This window comes from Eupeodes corollae, chromosome 1 (assembly GCF_945859685.1).
Source record: "Eupeodes corollae chromosome 1, idEupCoro1.1, whole genome shotgun sequence".
Taxonomy (NCBI): Eukaryota; Metazoa; Arthropoda; class Insecta; order Diptera; family Syrphidae; genus Eupeodes; species Eupeodes corollae.
In genome coordinates this window covers 211968634-211987174 of record NC_079147.1, presented here as the reverse complement: position 1 = coordinate 211987174, position 18541 = coordinate 211968634, and the positions used below count along the sequence as shown (strand labels likewise).

Here is an 18541-nt window from a genome sequence, read left to right as displayed (position 1 = left end):
TAGGAACGCTACCAGGTTATATTCTTTGTATTCGAGGGAATGTTCAATAGTACGTACCAGTGAGTGAAGTGCTGATTCTACTGATTTTCCCTTAGAGTAAGCATGTTGAGCTGTGGAAATGAGACATGGTTTTAAATTATGTCTGATATAAATTTCAATCAATCTTTCCAAGGTTTTAAGAAGGAAGGATGATAGGCTGATTGGTCGTAGATCTTTAGGGTTAACGTGTGAGGGTTTCCCTGCTTTGGGAATGAAGACTACTTTTGCCATTCTCCAGGCTTTGGGAATATATCTCAACCTTACACAGCTTGTCAGAATGATTTCCAATGGTGGAATAATCATGTCTGAGCATTTTTGTAGTTCGGCCGGAATGATTCCATCTGGTCCTGGAGATTTATATGGATCAAAGCTGTCTATGGCCCATTGCAGTTTTTCCCGCGTTATTAGATCAACTAAATCGCTTGTAGAAGCTTGAGACTCTGATGTTAAGTCGTTGAGTATGTTAGAACTACCTGGAAAGTGGGTGTCTAATAACAGGTTAAGAGATTCTTCATCTGTGATAGTCCATGTGCCTGTTTCTGTCTTTAAAGCACTAGGTATTGTTGGACTTTTTGAGAGAATTTTCCTGAGTCTTGAGGCTTCTGAAGTATTTTCTATTTTACCACAAAAATTTCTCCAAGAAGACCTCTTACTCTTTCTTAATTCTTTTTTATATTGCTTTAGAGCTTGTTTGTATAAGTCCCAGTCAGAAGGAGATCTAGTGTACTTAGATCTATTGAAGAGTTTACGACAGCTCTTTCTGAATGGTTCTAATTCTTTATGCCACCAATGAGGTTTCTTTTTACCCTTTAAAATGGTTACAGGGCATGAAGATCTCATTGATTCATTTAAGGCTTCGGTGAGATGATTTACAGAAAGGTCTAGTTCATCTTTACTGGAGGAGCTTTTAAGAAGGTTATGATTAAGCAGTTGTGCTAGTACCTCCCTATAACGCTCCCAGTTGGTATTCCGGTGATTTCGAAATCCCGTAGATGTATTTGCTACATCTTTGAGCTCAAACTGAATGTATTTGTGGTCAGAGAAGGAATTCTCTTTTGAGACATGCCAGTTTGAAATCATATTGTGGATCGAGTCAGAGGTAAGTGTAATATCAAGTACCTCTTTCCTATTCTTGGTTACAAATGTGGGTTCATTACCAATATTACTTATGAGTAGGTTAGTGCTTAGTAAATAATCAAATAAGTACTCACCTCTCTCATTTATATCAGAGCTACCCCATACCGTGTGATGGGCGTTAGCGTCTGAACCAATTAGGAGACCAACTTTTTTCGATTGCGCGTCCGCAATTGCCTTCCTCAAGGTGTTTCCTGGAATTGGGCTGTCGTGGCCAAGGTAGGAGGATATGAGCCAGTAGGTGGCTTTATCTGTTGTTAGGACAGCGGTGGTGGTGTCCTTGTCGCTGTAATTGGGGAGTAAAAATATGTTTAAGTCATTTTTTACTAACATGCATGACCTTGGTTCACCTTTCTCCGATGCATATAATATTTTATAGCCAGGAGTCCTGAGACCTCTGATGATGGAGTTTGAGACCCACGGCTCCTGTATTAAGACGATGTCTTCCTTGTTCTTATGCAGTCGGAGTATCAGGTTGTTTGTGGCCATGATGGCGTGATGGAGATTAATCTGTACTAATCGCAGCATTGCTACTATTAGTCAGATCAACCTCCACCACTGTTTTGTCGGCGTTTTCCTCGTCTGAGGAGGACCTAAGCAGGTCTTCCTCACTCTGGGTGATGCCTAAGGTGGCGTCTTCAGTCTCCATGTCGGAGTTACTGTCGACTTTAGTTTTAGCCTCCACGTCGGATGGCTTATTTGGGGCAGTGGATGTCGATGGTTCCACTTTTGGTGTTGCATCGACCTCCATTTTCGTTGCCAATGAATCGATTCCCTCCGCTGAAGAGGCTTCTGTGGGGGGCGTGTTTAGCGTATCTTCATCTTTTTTATAAATACGCATCATGATTTCATCGAAACCATACCTAATCACACCTTTGGTCGCGGCCAGTGGAGCCAGTGATTCCCTATTGATCAGCACGAGAGCCGATCTATAGTGACCCACTGTCTCCTTCTCAACCTTTGGTACTTTCCAGTCGTGAGTAGGCAGGTCCGGATTACTTGTTTTGATCAGTTTCATGATCATGTCTGGACAGTTGTGAAGAGCCGGGACCATTATACGTGCTCTTGGCCGGCAAGGAATATTCTCCCTTGCAACAACCTCGAGCTTGGCACCCGGCCAGACTTCTGGCAAGCCATTGACAGCAGCCCTGTATAGATCGAAAGATCTCTGATCACCACAGGCGATGAGTTTGATGCGATTTTGGTACCATCCTGCATCGGCTGTGTCTGGGAGAGGCCCCGGATTTTCCTCGATAACAGATAAAAATCTGAAACCGAGGTGAGCCTTGACCTCTGCCCAATGATCATGAGAGATGTTACCATCCACATGACTCCTGTCAATGACCGCGGCAATGATCTTACCTTTGAGCGCGTCGCTGAAGGAGAGATCTTTGTTGACGGCTGATGTGCTGTTGGAAAGCACCTTCTGCCTTTTTGGTTCGGGCTTGTCACCCTCGAAAGACCTATCTCGCTTTGACGTTGAGTCTCCGCAGGTCGGTTTAGCTTTTTTGCTAAGAAAGCCACTAGCCCACTCGAGTTTACGCGTTTGCTCTGGGGTTCTTTCCGCCGCCGGTATGACACCGACTGCGGCTAGAATCCTTTCGGCGTTGCGTTGGTCTCGATTGGCCTGTGACTTCTTGGACTTCTTTTTGGCCGGCCCAGAACTATGTCCGTGTATCACAGATGTGGGTCCACCTCCAGATTTAATCGCTACCGATGCCAATCCGGGTGTGCCCTCACCCTTTGAGTCAATTCCACATGTCGCAGATTTTGTCTCTCCGGATGGGGTGTCCCTTTTTGGGGTCGCTTGCGACGTCCTAGCAGGAGCGGGGAAGAGGTGGGGTGTGGAATTTCCGCCATTGGGACTGCCGAGCGTCACAGCTGTTCCACTGACGGGTAATTCCTTTAAGTATATGTTGCGGCTAGTAGAGGGAGAAGGACTCTCGCCACTAGTTGCAACCACAGGGTTGACAACACGTTCACACACCTGATTTGGCTCGACAGCCTTTTCAGGTGATGTGACCGCATTGGCAGCCTTGGTGCGATTTTTTTGTTTAATAATTGTTTTGTTTGTTTGTTTATTTTTAGATTTTTTCATTTTATTCCCACGAGTAGAGCGGAAAGACGGTCAGCCCCGGCAGAGCCGCTTGCCGGGGTAAGGCAGAAATATGACGGACCTTGCCACAGCATCCGAAAGAGCTCGTTAACGGCTGGTTTATCCCCCAGCCTTTCATTCTTCGGCACGGTTTTCGTACTAGTACGCTCACACCACCACTGAAATTAGGAACCTCTAAACTATGATTAAATTGGGTTTCCGAACGTTGCACTATTGAGGAGTTACAACAATTCAGCGATCCAACTCAACCTTAGCTAATCACCATCCTGCCAAAAACGCACAGGACTACTGTGGTGATCATTGCCCGCCTGGCACCCACTTGGAGGGTTTGAATGAGGATTTTGCCGGTAGCACAAGCTACATAGACATGACCGAAATTGCTATTATCAACGTCCTGCAAATCAACTTGCACATGCAAAATGATCCACTCCTTCATTTCTCCAAAATACAAGGAGTCGTTTTGTGTCATATAAAATGTGCATAGGTATATGTAAACCTAAAAAGTACCTATATAGTGAAACAATTTTAAAGATATTTTAAGTTTCAACACTGTCTGGTTATAGAGGAGGTCTATTCCCGGTTTTCTGGCTGGGCACACTTTGTGATTTGGCCTGAGAGAAAATTCTTGTTGTATGCGATAATGGGGTGGTGACATGGACACAAACTGGGGCATCCCTTTTGTGCTGCTATATTGTCGTGTAATGTAGTTGCCATTTGTAGATATGTAGTATTCTCATGGAAACTGTTACCATGAAATTTTTCGTAGTCATTTTTAGTGTTTCTGCCGCTTCCAAAATGATTGCTCCACCAGTTCCATATCTGCTGTGTCTGCTCCCAGATGAACGTACTACGAGTATATATATAAATTTTTGTAGATACAGTCAGGCATCAGGATTTCGTTATTATTGTACGAATGAACCAACGACTCTGACGCTGATGGGTGACTGCCAACATCAACACCTCTTATTATCTCAGATGGATTCTCTTTAAGGACATAAAGCTTGACAGTATAAAGACAGACATCGACTGATATTTCGAGTTTTAAATGAAAAACAATTAAACAAATCTTTAATTTTCATTTAAATTGCAAGATTAAAAACCATTTCGATTCAAGCTGAATTTTGAATGAATTTTCATGTTATCAAACAGACCTTTAAATGTCATTAACTTATTCAATTAACTGTTTGACCTGAATACAAAAGATTCACGATAGAACTCTTTAATGTGGAATTAAATTGGACCTCAGTAAATTCTTTCTCCATCAAGCTTTTAAGACGGTGTTTACACTTCACTCTTGTAAGACGACTTGACATTCTTTGTTGTGTTTGGCTACCAATTATTTCAAGCAAAAAAATTAAAAAAAGGATACAATAATCAAACGTCAAAAGAATAAAGTAATGTGCAGGATCAAACGAAGGTAATGAAAGTAAGCCAAGTGTCAAATATACGATTAGACAGCTGTTAAAAATTTAATTGGAAAGTTGACTAAAAAATTAGACTAGAAAAATCTCTTTTATTAGTAACTTAAGTCCACATTTGTGTAAAATTCCAAGTTTGAAATTAATGACACCTCAAACTGTAACTAATTTCCTTCATGTAAATTTGTATTCAAAGAATGCAAACTGCAAATGGTGCCGGAACACGCCCAATGACAGATGTCATTAGACTCGATACATGTTCTAGACATTCGTTCGGTTTCTTAAATGAACTCTGCATTCAAAAAAACCCTTAAGATGTTCTTTCGTATGTATATTTATGTCCTTAAAAGACATTCCTCATTGCAGCTAACGGAAAAAAAGTTACGTTCCGACAATTTAATGCTTGATGAAACGTCATAAAAGAGTCGAAAGGTGTTAAAAGGATAAAGTCTGAACGTATGAAAATTATGTGAACTGATTTTTTTAACATAAATTTTTACACTTCGTAAATACCTTTTTATCTTTCGTGTTAATGACAATTTTTCGAATATCATTCTCACTTCAGGGTTTTCATGTTTCCCTTCACCATTTTGTTGAGTAATAATACAAAATTATTTTTCATATTTAAGGTCAAGATACCAATTATTGTCCGTCGCTACAATGATAAATGCATCCATATAGCTTGATTTTTCTTTAACAAAGAGGAACCTACTTCCTTCAGTCCGTTCAGTTCGAATGTTAAAAACAGTGGCGTAGTGTAGTAGAAGATTGATTAAAAATGCCAAAATGTGAGATAGGGAACCGAAGAAGAGATTTAAACAAAAAAATGTCTTTAAAACTAAAAAATAGAATTTTTTTTTGATGTAGTGCAAGAGAGCCCTTAAGTTGATTGAGCTACTTGTTTGCTTTTCTAATGCGATTTGATAAAATGGATTGTTAAATATTAAATACATATATGGCTTGATAGGTTAACATTATCATATTTGAGAAGCATGCTCGTCAAACCTGAAGCTTACTTACTTACTTAAGGTGGTGCTACAGTCCTATGTAAACTAGGGCCTCACCCAACAAACTTCTCCATCTAACTCGGTCCATAGCTAGATGTCTCCAGTTTCGCGCTACATGTTGGGTGAGTTCATTTTCCACTTGTGCGATCCACCTGATTCGGGGTCTTCCTCTACTACGCGGTTCTGTGGGTATGGATTCGAGGACTTTCCGGTCCGGAGCATTGGTTTCCATGCAGTCTACGTGACCCAGCCATCTTAGTCGTTGGACTTTTACCCTTCTGGCTTAATTAACGTCGCTGTACAGCCCTCACAGCCCTCACAGCTCGTCGTTCCATCTTTTCCTCTACTTCCCTTCGATGCATACGGGACCGTAGATCACACTAAGAACTTTTCTCTCGAAACGACCCAAAGTAGACGAAGTCAAGTTACTTCTGTCGATGGTGACATTTTGACCAAGACGTCGGTGTTGTGGGATCTTTCTTTGCCGCCTCTGCCTCAATACTCACAAAAGACATCAAGCTGAGTCCTTCCGATTATGTCAATGTCATCAGCATACGCTAGTGTTGACGTGTGAGCTCGGCGCATCACCTTGTCTAAAACTTTTTTTGACATCGAAATGTTCTGTTAAGTTGTTTCCAACCTTTATGGAGCGGCGTGAATTCTCCGTGGTCATCCTGCAAAAACGGACAAATTTGTAGATACTGTCATATGCGACCTTGAAATCGATGAAAAGATGGCGGGTGTCGTTTTGGTTGTCCTTGGGTTTTTGTCCACGATCTGCCGTAATGTGAATAATTGATCGACTGTGGACTTTTCTGGTCTAAAACCACACTGATAAGGACCTATCAAGTTGTTGACGATTTGCTTTAGACGTTTACATATTATGGCAAAGAAGATTTTGTAAGCAATGTTAAGTATATTGATTCGTCTAGAGGGTCTCATTTTTTCAGGATTGGGCAAACAATACTAAGGTTACATTCATCGGGCATGCATCAACTTATTTGTAAGAATAAGTTGGTGCATGCTCCTAACAAATTATTTTCAGCTGCTTTAAAGAGCTTGGCATCCAAGCCATCCGCTCCAGCGGCTTTATTAGACTTCAGCTTAGATATGGCAATCTTTACTTCGTCTAAGTCGGTTGGACGGGATTGTTGGGTTTCGTCGTCTATGTTGAATGGATCATCCTGCCTGACAGCGGAATTCGGTTCGTTGTCGCCAGTATACAGTCTGCAGAAGTTTTCCTTCCTTATCCTCAGCATTGACTGCAGTTGTTCTGGAAACCCGAAATGCTAGCTTGGCTACAACGAGGTAGTGGTCCGAGTCGATGTTAGCTCCTCGGAAAGTTGGTTGACAGTAGATTGATCTGGAGAACTCCAAGTTACTTTGTGGATGTTGAGGTGTGGAAAACGCGTACTGGCTACCCGTTGTCGGAAGTGTTGTCGTGCAGGCTGTTCTTCCCGATTATTCCACCAAAGATGTCTTCTCTTTCTAGCTTGTTGATGCACCTATAGCTCAAGACTTGTTGCCTAAGTCTGGCTCCAATGACAAACCCGCATCCAAATAAGCGCTGTTAATTTTCTCGGTAACAGTCACCATAGTAAATATCGCAGGTTTTCATCTTCTTTTTGCTCGGCCTATCCCATCGTATTTCCTGGATGGGGGTAATGTCTGCTTTATAGCAGTCTAGGGCCTCCGCTAATTCTTCGGCTGCACGTGGTCTATTAAGGGACATAACATTCCACGTGCATATACGAAGTTCGTTGTCCTTAATTCATTTGCGTAGATTGTCAAGAGTAAATCAGTCCGTATCCAAAGCTTGTTGGTGCTTCGCAACTAAGAGATTTGTACGTGGTCAGGAAGTCACCTAGACGGCACAACACCCAACCTGGAGGGCCAGATCCTTAGTATAACTCCAAGGACGGGGAGCCGGATAAACCGCTCCTTATATGCCTGGGCTCCGAACAAGTCGTAGAAGACCTATAAGGTGTTCGCTAAGGAGTTCAGCCTCACTCGAACTGTAGACGCCACCGTTGATTTCATCTCGGGAAATTTTTCGCTGCCGTCTGGATAAGGCCTTAAGGGAAATACCTCCCCCCTCTCTCGTTTGCTGCCCTCAACAACTTTCCACTGGGGTTAGAGTCCAATCTCCAGTTGAGGTACTAGGCACCCGATGTTCACCACGCGTGGTGAGAGTAGGAGTTGATAGACAGAGGAGGGTTTTGAGAAAAACCTGTGGACGCTTGTGTCCTCTTGAATGCACATGTCAACCATTTGAACATCAAACCTTAAGCTAGTTTCATTTAATTGGAAGATCTCAAGCGTTGCCCAGCATAAGAAAAACATAACGAAATTTATTCATCTTTTAAAATTTAATTGGTATTCTGAGTAGGTCAATATCGGTAAAAATTCAATTAGGAAGCAATGTTTGACAACACATTTGCAAATATGAATTCTTTTGGTTTCAATCCGACAATTAACTAACGTCAAATTTTTAAAAGTATTTGGGAGTGGTAACCCTAGGCTAGTTAAGTTAAATTTAAAATCAAAATCAGGATTCATCTATATACACATTAGGTGGCGCAACAGTCCATAGAGAACCAGGGCCTAGTGACTTACAACTAAAACCATTTGTGTGTGCAATTCATGACAGGGATGGAGGGGACCTACAGTTTTTTATGCCGAATCCGAACGGCAAGTTTGAGAAAGCACTTTTCATTACAAGAATTGTTCTTGAAGGATTTGTCAATTAGTCAAAACATGTGTTAACCGTGAAAAATCTTTTTAAAGGGCACAATATGGAACCCATGCCCTCTAGCATCACAGCCCTACGTGCTAAACATGACGCCACAAAATAAAAAACGCCTTGTTATTTAACAACTAAGTTGGCAAGTTAACTGAAATTCAATGTTGCCTCAACTGGTGTTAATCTGCTCAAGCCAGTGAACTCAAACTGCTGAGCTATGGATGATTCTTGGGTATTTTTATAGTCTACCCTTTTTGCAACGCCACTGAATAAGGAAAAACACTCCCTCATCATAATAACTGACGGTGACTTTTATGTTAAAGTGCTGAGCTGAAGACACTATAAACGATATTCGCGGTCCTGAATATGCATTCTCACTTATACATAAAATCACACAACAATAAATTTTTATTAAACAATATTCAATTTCAAGCTCTCTTGGCAATTAAAAATTCACCGATTTTCAAGTTATCGAAACAATTTGTGTTTCATCGCCAGAACCAGATATCCTTTTAAAATCGCCTTGCCAATAACTAAAAGTTGACTGAGTTCAAATGTTTTCAGATTGAAGCCAATTAAAATGTATTTCAGCATAGTTCGTTCATAGTTGTTGTTATTGTAGCCTCGAAGACTATACAGAGAGTACAGAATTGGTTTGGTAAACGTTATAAGCCCATAGTAAACTTTGTCGGAATAATAACTTCATTTACATATATACATATATTTTTCTTCGAAAATATTGCAACCTTTTCAGGGAAATATATTTTTGTAACAAAAACGAAGACTCAGACTTTTATATAGAACTGGAACTGATGACGAGGACGACGACGACGGAGACGATGATGATGACTACGTTCATTTTCTGAAGTAGACTCTAGAAGTAGAATGCAAGAACATTTCGAATTCCCTAAATAAAATAAAAAATTGAAAAATTCGATTTCACAATACCTAACCTACTACGAGTATCGTAACAAAGTTATCGACTTGAATAAGAATTGAAATCTATGTTGTACTCAAAAAAAGTTTCTTTTCGACGAAGGCATAGATTTTTGCTTTTGTTTCAAAAGTATTTACATACATACATAGTTTTGTAGGTATGGCTGAAAATGCGAACTAATTGAAAAACTACCTAACCTAAATATTGTAAAAGAGTTTCAAGAACGAAGTTTTTGTATTGATTTAAAGTTAGACTTAATAGTTCGCTCTTTTAAAACAATGTTGTAACTCCAAAAATTTGATCTAAGAAATCTGACATAAAGGTATCTTTGATAATTTGAATTAATTTAATTGTGGAAAGTGATTTTGGTCTTCTTGCATTTCGTAATAACTACCATTCGAGATTGAATCTTTAAGTTTCAAAATATTATCGTAAATGTAATCGAAAATTGTATCCAATTAACACACATCTCCCGAAATAATATACTAGAGTATCCAGGCATGAACTCCTACACTCAAATATTGTTTTTAGAAATCATTAAAAATTTATCGTGTGCCTTAAACTTTCTGTGGATAGTCTCATGCCCATCTTCTTCATTTAACTTATTGTGAATACACTTTGCCAAAGTGAACTGGGGTGTTCCACAATTCGTCGATTTTCGAACATGCAAATGGACGTTCTGTATTTCGGTTTGTTCCATTTTTTGAAAGCATTCAAATCTTTGATAGCTTCCTTCTGTTAGAAATCGGAGTGTTGCAGCAAGTTCGACGAAATCGACGACGGTATTATAAAAGGTTTTATTTCCCTTAGAACATATAAAAAAGCGCCTTTGCTTAATCTAAAATTACAATGAAAGCTTAAAAGAGGGAATCAAGAATTTACTATATTTATCAGAGCAATTCTACGTAATTTTCACACACATTCTGTCAAGTAAATCCAATATATTTGATTTGTCTCGAAAAATTCATCTTCTTATTTTTTTACTTGAATTCTGCTTCCTTCTTTCACTTAAAATTGCCAATAACATTGCATCCATCTTCACAACAGCAAAAATTTAACTTCAGAAACAAAATAAAAATCGTTGATCCTTCAGTTCTGACAGTTCGAAGCAATTTCGAAGTTTTTGAAATCGATCGAATTGAAGAACATGCAATTTCATTTCACGTGAAATTCAAAAGTGAGTTCAATTCACTTTCTATCTAAATCCGGAACATGGGCGTTAGTTTTTATTGGTGTTCAAATCTTGATTAAGAACTTTCGCAACCGAATGCCTTATATAAATTAAACTGATGACTCTTTAAGTTTTTGGTCAAAAATTAATTTTGTATAAGTGTGCCATATTTATGCTGTAAAATCTAACAATTAAAGATCTTTATCCCTTAGCTTTACTTGCCTAAAACAGCTCATAAAATGAATTGATCTAAGTTGCAGATTGACTTAACTTTATATGTAAAACATCCACCGCCACCTTGAGGCTGCGGCGAATGTACAAAACAAAAATAGCTCCATGATAATACTGTAATATTCGGCTTGGTCCGACAATTGGAACTTATTTACACTTTGTAAATAAAACACAAATTCACTTTACTTCAATCGCTCTAAGCTTATTTAGTCAACACTTTCAATTATTACTTTACAAACACAGTCTTTACTTTATGGCACTTCACAATCAATAATGATTCGCTTCGTTCCTGAGCGCCTTTTTATATACCTCAAATCGGTTCGAGAAACTACTAGGTTCTTGTAGGCGCTGAATGTTCTCGATACTTAACGAAGCGAGTTCTCCTCTTAATCACTAGATGATGCCACTTAATATAAATTTTCTACACAAGTGCTTACTACTACAAATAAAACGGGTGCTACGTTCTTTTTCTACTATAACGCGATATTAGAGTAAAAGAGATACATTGCCCCCTCGTTAGGATTGATCGTCCCAAACAAATACATCATTCTTATCACCACTGCAGCAATGTAGGTTTTCCTCTGACTCCCTTTTGTATCTGGTACAAGACGTTGTTAATTTTTGTAATGACTTTTTATGGACCTTCCCAGTCCCATTGAAGTTTCGGTTACAACCCCTTTAGTCGATAGGGATTGTAAGGCCACACTTGATCTCCTGTCTGGAACTCTGTTGTTGTCGCTCCTATATATAGTAGCGTGTGTTCATTCGGTCACTGCACATCTTTATTTTCAACCTGGTTTTGTCGTAGATCCAAAAGAGTCTTTCTCTGAGGTCATCCATATAGTCATCCTCGACTTGTGGCTCCGACTTGGGACATCCATATTTTATTTCGCTCCGCAGCCTGATGTTCCTTTCCATCAAAATCTCAGACGGAGCTATATCTTGCACTTCGATACGCCATCAAAATCAGTAGAATGTGTCGATCCCAATCTCGCTGGTTGTCGTCCACATCTTTGCAAAGATGTTCCCCCAGGGTTTGGTTGAACCGTTCGACCATAAGTGGGTGGAGTGGTGTTGCTTTTGTCTTTTTGATGTGAAGAAGCCCACAAACGTCCTGGAATATGTTTGATTCCAAATTCCTTCCCTGGTCGGATAGCAATTCTAATGGAACGCGGAATCTGCTCACCCAGTTGAAGACAATTTGGTCTACGACTGTGGCTTTTTGATTTGGAATGGCGTATGCTTCGGGCCACTTGCTGAAGTAATTCATGACGACCAGAATATAACGATTTCCATTATTTGTTTCCGGAAATGGACCCGCCACGTCGTCTACTGCAATCCTTTCGAAGGGTGCTCCGACATTATATTGCTGCATTTTGATGTGGTTCTTTTTGTCCGGGCCTTTGGTGGCAGCACAGGTATCGCATTTTCGGCACCACTTCTCGACATCTTCCCTGGCAGTAGAATCGTTGTCGAACCTCACCAGAAGGTTCTCGAGCTTTCATCTTTCGCACTTTTTGTAGTTCATTTGTGAAGGTTTCGATTTGTTGGACCATTTTTCGAAACGTGCATTTTTTCGACGATGCATTCTTAAAGACTACTAGAAACAAAATTTCAACAAAAACGTGGTATGTACATATGTACATTTATATTAATGTTTAAAATGTATTATAAAATTACGTTGTATATTAGATTTAAGGATAAAATGACTAATATAAGAGTTAAAATCGAAAACATAAGAAATGCGATCAACTTCACGGACACAGCGAGTTTTTGGTTCATTTTTGGCATAACTTGTCCTATGATCGTTTTAAAAAATTGAGAACTATTTCTCAGAAGCAGACTTGGATCATATAAATCTATTAAAGACAGAAGAGACAACCTATTTATACGACAGGACAAAATATCGCTGACAAAAAATACAGAGTACATTTTTCTCGACGGGTTTCGAGTGACTGACTATCAACAATTTTACATCTAGAAGTCAGTCAAGCTTCCATATAACGAACCTAGTGAACTTTCTCTGAATGTTTTAAATTCTAATAGAATAAATGTTGTAATGAGGGTTCCGTATAACACATCCATATTCTAAGATAGATATGAAATCTGTTCAATCAGATGAATTACGTTTTATGAACCCACTGCATAGAGTTGGATTTTGCGATGGCATATTCGATATTTTTTATGGAGTTAATTGGCAATCAAATAGAAGTCCCTAATCTTTTTTTTTTTAAAACTCTTTCTTAAATATTACTTCTGTTTTGTTGGAAAAAAACAATACCCGCAGTATGGATACTTCCTATAAAAGTTAAAGCAGAATCTTACTACGGATGGTTTTTTGACATTTATACGAGTCTCGAATGGATATTATGTGTTTTTATTCTCAAATGTTGGTACGATTGATATTGCATTTGTCTCTAGATGGCTGTGTTCGTTGAGTAGATGTGCAATTGGAATAATGTGTTTTCCATTGGCGAAAAAAATCGATGTGTTACTGTTGATATTATTTAGTTTTGTTGATGAAAATGCACTAGCTGGGCTTATTTTGCAAGAGAAAACAATATAAAACCAAACGTTTATCTCACTTAAGATTAAATAAATCTTTTTGATGTTTCCACCATACAGGAAGATTTAAAAATTATTAAGTTTGACAGCGAATCAAACTATCTCAGATTCGTGTGAATGAAGAACAGAATAGTTCAGCACCATATAAGAATATGCTACCCACTCCATATACATTTTTTTTATTTGATTAAAACAAAACTATATTTTGTGTACACAAACATGTAAATAAACACACCATTATCTGTAAAAGCTACTCCTCCACGCAGGTTCCTTGACTCGGTTCCGATCGGGGAATCAACATCATTTCAACTTGGTTCAGGTAGGTATATAAAGAATTGAGAAGAGCTTGAAGCTCGCTTCAACACCACATGTTTATGTAGTAGTCTACGAACAAACCCCCTTCTTGAATTTTTTATTTCATGTCGTACTTTCTTGATTTTGATAGGCAAATATTAAAAATTAGCTTACCCGAGTTCACCCCTGGTCTATCGCTATTTTTTTGAATTTTTGATAAATTATTCTGGCAAATATTCAATTGTATCAACTTTCAAATGTAAAAACTGGACTACTGCTGATCGCTTTTTGGCAATTTCTCACTGTACTATATAGGTTACATATCCTTTTCATTCACCCCATACTCATTCTATATTTTCCCCTTTAAACTCAATCCGCTTCCCATAGAGCTAAAGTCCGTTAACATTTGTTAATATCAAATATCAGTACACTTCCCACGGAAAGCTAGTTCCCAAAGCACGCGCATTTTTTGTGCCTTGCATTCATTTACCTCCAATTTATTGTAACCCAAACCGCACGTAAAAATGTATGATGAAATTGTTCTAATATAATATTTTGTAAATCAAATCTGCTGAAGAAATTCTCATTGAATTAAATAATTGATAAAGCTGGCAGTTGATAGCGAGACGTGGTTAAATAAAAAACTCTTTTTTCCAAAGACCTTTTTCGCGTAACTAATTACGTTTCTTATATGGAATACCAAAAAAACCCAGCTATTGACGTCTATAAAACAATGACATTTGGAGACATTCAAACAAGTCACTGGTCGTACAATAATTAGTCAAACGATCAAGATCGTCTTTGACAAGTTGACAGTCTCTAGAAGATTTAATGATTCTAAAGAATTTAAAAAGAAGACGGTATGAATTTTTACAGACATTACAAAAATTGGGTGGCGCAGCAGTCCGTTTGAGAACTAGGGCCTAGTGACTGACAACTCTCAACCATTCCTGTGTGCGAGTACTGCTGTCAGGGATGGAAGGGACCTACAGTTTCAAAGCCGAATCCGAACGGCAAATTTGAGAAAGCACTTTTCATGACAAGAATTACTCTTGGAGAATTTGTCAATTCCTCGCAAGGGATCGAACCCAAGACCTCTCGCTTGACAGTCCATCGCACTAACCATCATGCCACGTTACAGACATTAGTCATGTCAATAATAAATATTAAGAATAATAATGGTCCTAGATGACTACCTTGCGGTACGCTAGATGGTAGGAGAACAATGAATATTATCTTTCGAAACAAATAGGTTACGTTTCGTTAAGTAGGAAGAAAGCCACGACAGCGTTCCGGAATGGATGCCTACAATTTTCACATTGGAAAAATCTATATAAATGACATCAATTTGATAACCTTAATGGAACTGTTTGGGGACATAATTTGAAAGTAGAGCAAGAATAGTAGAGGTGAATCTTCCTCTCACAAAACCATCTTGGTAAGGAAATATTATTCCTTTGAACAAAAAAGGAAATTTATCGTAAACTATCGTTTTTAAAAAATGTTTATCTATCGCTGAGAGTTTCCCAAATTACTGGAGAAATAATATTAAGCTTTCTCTACAAACTTTTTTATAAAGAAACAAAGATAACCAAATAAAGCGTTTTGTAGGTCTATTTTTATTGCGACCAACACGTCAAATTCCTTACATAGATCAATTCGGTTCGTCAAAATTTAGTCAATAAACAAAAGGCTCACTGAAAAATTTTCCGATACAAATTATTATTATTCCGTAGGATGTTTTGTGCACCTATAGTTTATTTTTTTACGGGTGCTACCTCTTACGAGGAATTTACAAATCCCCTAAGAGTAATTTATGTCATGAAGTTCTTTTTTAGCCGTTCGGATTCGGCATATAAACTGTTGGTCCCCTCCATTCCTGACAACACTACTCGCAAACAAAAATGGTTGAGAGTTGTAAGTCACTTGGCCCTAGTTCTCAACGGACTGTTGCGCCACGCAATTTATTTATTTATAGTAGTAATAAGCTTTCTTTACAAATTTTTTAATGCAAAAAAAAAACAAAGATAAACCAAATGAAGTATTTGGTAGCTCTATTTTTATTGCGACAGAAACGTCATACGCCTTACATAGATCAAATTGGTGCGTCAAAAGTAAGTCAATGTAAGTCATGCAGTTCTTTTTTTAGCCATTCGGATTCGGCATATAAATTATAGGTCCCCTCCATTCCTGACATTAGTCGTACACAGGAATGTTTGATTGTTGTAAGTCATTAGGCCAAAGTTCTCTAGGGACTGTTGCTCCACCAAATTCATTTTGGTATTGGCGTTTCCCTACAAAAAAAAGAAGAAAACGTTAAACACAATAATCCGATAGAAAGGAACAAAACATTTTAACCCTTTCCATTTGGGTTATAATTCCCATGTTCTTTTAACATAAACCAGCTGTTGGGAAAAAAAATTGTCCATTTATGGTCAGGGAAGCAGTTTTAAATGAGTTTTTCGCATTTTCATACTTTTTGAACATTGTCATGAATTTCTGATAAATTAGTGGAAGATTGATTACAATTTTCTATGTGTGCGATGAATTGATCCCAACATTAATTGTGTGCGTGCTTTCCAAACCTAATATATAATGTTTTGCTCGTTTTACATATTTTTATTAAATTCCGTTTCGATTTAAAAACGGAAGAAAATTACTTTTCATTGGAAACTAAAAATTATGTGAAATTTTATGAACATTGTTTAAATCTTTGGTGCAAAATTTTAAACAACTTATTGTGAAGGGCTTAAAATTTTACTAAGTAGAAACTTTATGTTAAACCTTATTTTGGTTTTGTTAAATTGTCAATTATGTTGCCTTTTATAAAAAAAACTTATTCAAACATGTCTAAACAGTACGGACCTTTTTATTTGGCTCTTATAAGATTAATTGTTTATATGTCATATATAATTAGCAATTTGCTAAAAATTAAAGTTGCAATTCCGTGGTGGTTTTACTTTGTTTAAATAATTTTAAATTATAGAGAAATCATTTTTTAGACTTAATTTAAAAAGCTAAAAATGGCTTTAATTTTTTAATAAATCGTTTAAAATTGAGCACCTTCATCTTTTGTCTGGAAACTCTAATGGGCGGCACCTAGCGGCTGTGGTGACATTAGCTATAGCAATTTTTTTTAACTTGAGATTCGTATATAAAACCTCACAACGCCACATTGCGGCCATAAAGAACGTTAACAAATGTCTTCATGATAATACAAAAAGCACACTATTCTTTGACGGCAGTGGCGTTTTATTGGACTTAATTAAGGTAAGGTCTTTGCATTTTCATCGTTAAAAGGAGATATACATAAATTGATAGAACGTCAGAATAAGTCGTCTCAAAAAGATTAAAATGTGAACCCGCTTTAAAGACAAACAAAAAAAACTTTTAATGTATGATAGGCTACACTTCTGCCAATTTTGCAACTGCAAACGAAGATCTACGAAAAGACTACAATAAAAGCTTTGACTAACTGTGAGTGAGTACACTTATATTTAAAATGCATACGATTACGATTACTGTTCACTCAAATACTGTCAAGCTTGGATAACAAAAAATCCAATAAGACTTGAAGCTATAAAATAAACAGACAGTCTTCATTATGAGTAGTTGGGAGCGAGTACGTCTTCGCATTGAAACTAAGCAGGTTAAAAATACTGATTTAAATTCTTTGAATTGTTTATTTTTGAATTGTTAAATTTGGTTTTCTTATTTCTGTTAATTATATTTAAGAACCTTGAAGAAGTGCAACCAGTTAAAATGGCAGATGATGATCGAACACTTTCAACTCACATCTTAGACACTTCGAAGGGAACACCTGCACCAAATGTACCTCTAACAGTTTTTCGTCTTGAAAATGACTCATGGATCAAGCTAAATCAATCGCAGACAGATCATGATGGTCGAGCTTGGAAGCTCCTAACCCAGGAACAATTTCAAAGTGGTGTTTTTAAATTAAGTTTCGATGTGCGAAAGTATTTTGAAGCCAATCAAATCAAGAGTTTTTATCCTCTAATTGAAGTGATTGTTGAATGTGAACGTGGACAACACTATCATGTTCCATTACTTTTGAATCCATTTGGTTATTCAACTTATCGTGGAACATAATGAAGTAATAAAATTGAGTTGACAATAAAATAATGTATCTTTTTTTGTTTGGATTAGACTCTCTTATCTCAAAAGTCATAAGATAAAAGACTTAAAGATAAGATATTGCACTTGGTGTGGAAAAGAATTCGGAAGCTGTCTCTAATTTACATGAGGTTCATGTTAAGTGTTTAATATTCATAAACAAAAGATAAGCGTTACAGGTCAACCATCAACCAATATTTAAAAGCAAAATCGCTATTAAGGTCAATTTATGGTCTACCAAACCTGTTATCAATAAACTTGTAAAAATGTAGGAATGCAAGTGACCTTATTGTGGCTTGCGGTTCAAATACGAAACCCATATATTTATCTTTTAGTTCCCAGTACAGTTCGTTCTCGCACTTAAACTAGTGTTTCTATAAACAATATACTTAAGGGACGTACATATTATCAATCATTAGTAAGACTTTAAGAGGATTTCAAATTTTGTATGTGGGATTGAATTTGTGATTAGGACGACAGACACATAACCGGTTTGTTACTTACTCACTTAGGTCCTCAGACCTGTTAAGTCCGTTGGGAACGCCTTAAGGGGCATAGGGCCTCTACTACGCCTACGCGCCATCGAGTACGGTTTCCGGAGATGTGTTTCAGCTCCCTCCAACTTTTGCCTAGTGACGCTGATTCCGCCTCGACTGTAATGTGCCATTAGCTTCTCGTCGTCCAGTTCTTCTTCCTTCTGGTGTGAGCGGATTCAACTACATTGCTTGGCCTGCAATGCAGTCGCTACCTTT

At 37.8% G+C, this 18541-nt stretch overlaps 1 protein-coding gene across 1 annotated transcript; it reads left to right on the top strand.

Moving 5' to 3' along the window:
• Nucleotides 1-17165: 17165 nt before the first annotated feature.
• LOC129940979 (5-hydroxyisourate hydrolase) lies at nucleotides 17166-17798 on the top strand. Its single transcript, XM_056049512.1, has 2 exons — nucleotides 17166-17304; nucleotides 17391-17798. The coding sequence occupies exons 1-2, from the start codon at nucleotides 17260-17262 to the stop codon at nucleotides 17763-17765; spliced, it is 420 nt and encodes a 139-aa protein (XP_055905487.1). The 5' UTR covers nucleotides 17166-17259; the 3' UTR covers nucleotides 17766-17798.
• Nucleotides 17799-18541: the final 743 nt, after the last annotated feature.

Bases quoted from the DNA above. Each gene is read 5' to 3' on its own strand.
- LOC129940979 (XM_056049512.1), top strand. From the start codon at position 17,260: ATGAGTAGTTGGGAGCGAGTACGTCTTCGCATTGAAACTAAGCAG. The intron at 17,305-17,390 runs GTTAAAAATACT...ATTATATTTAAG, and splicing joins TTCGCATTGAAACTAAGCAG to AACCTTGAAGAAGTGCAACC.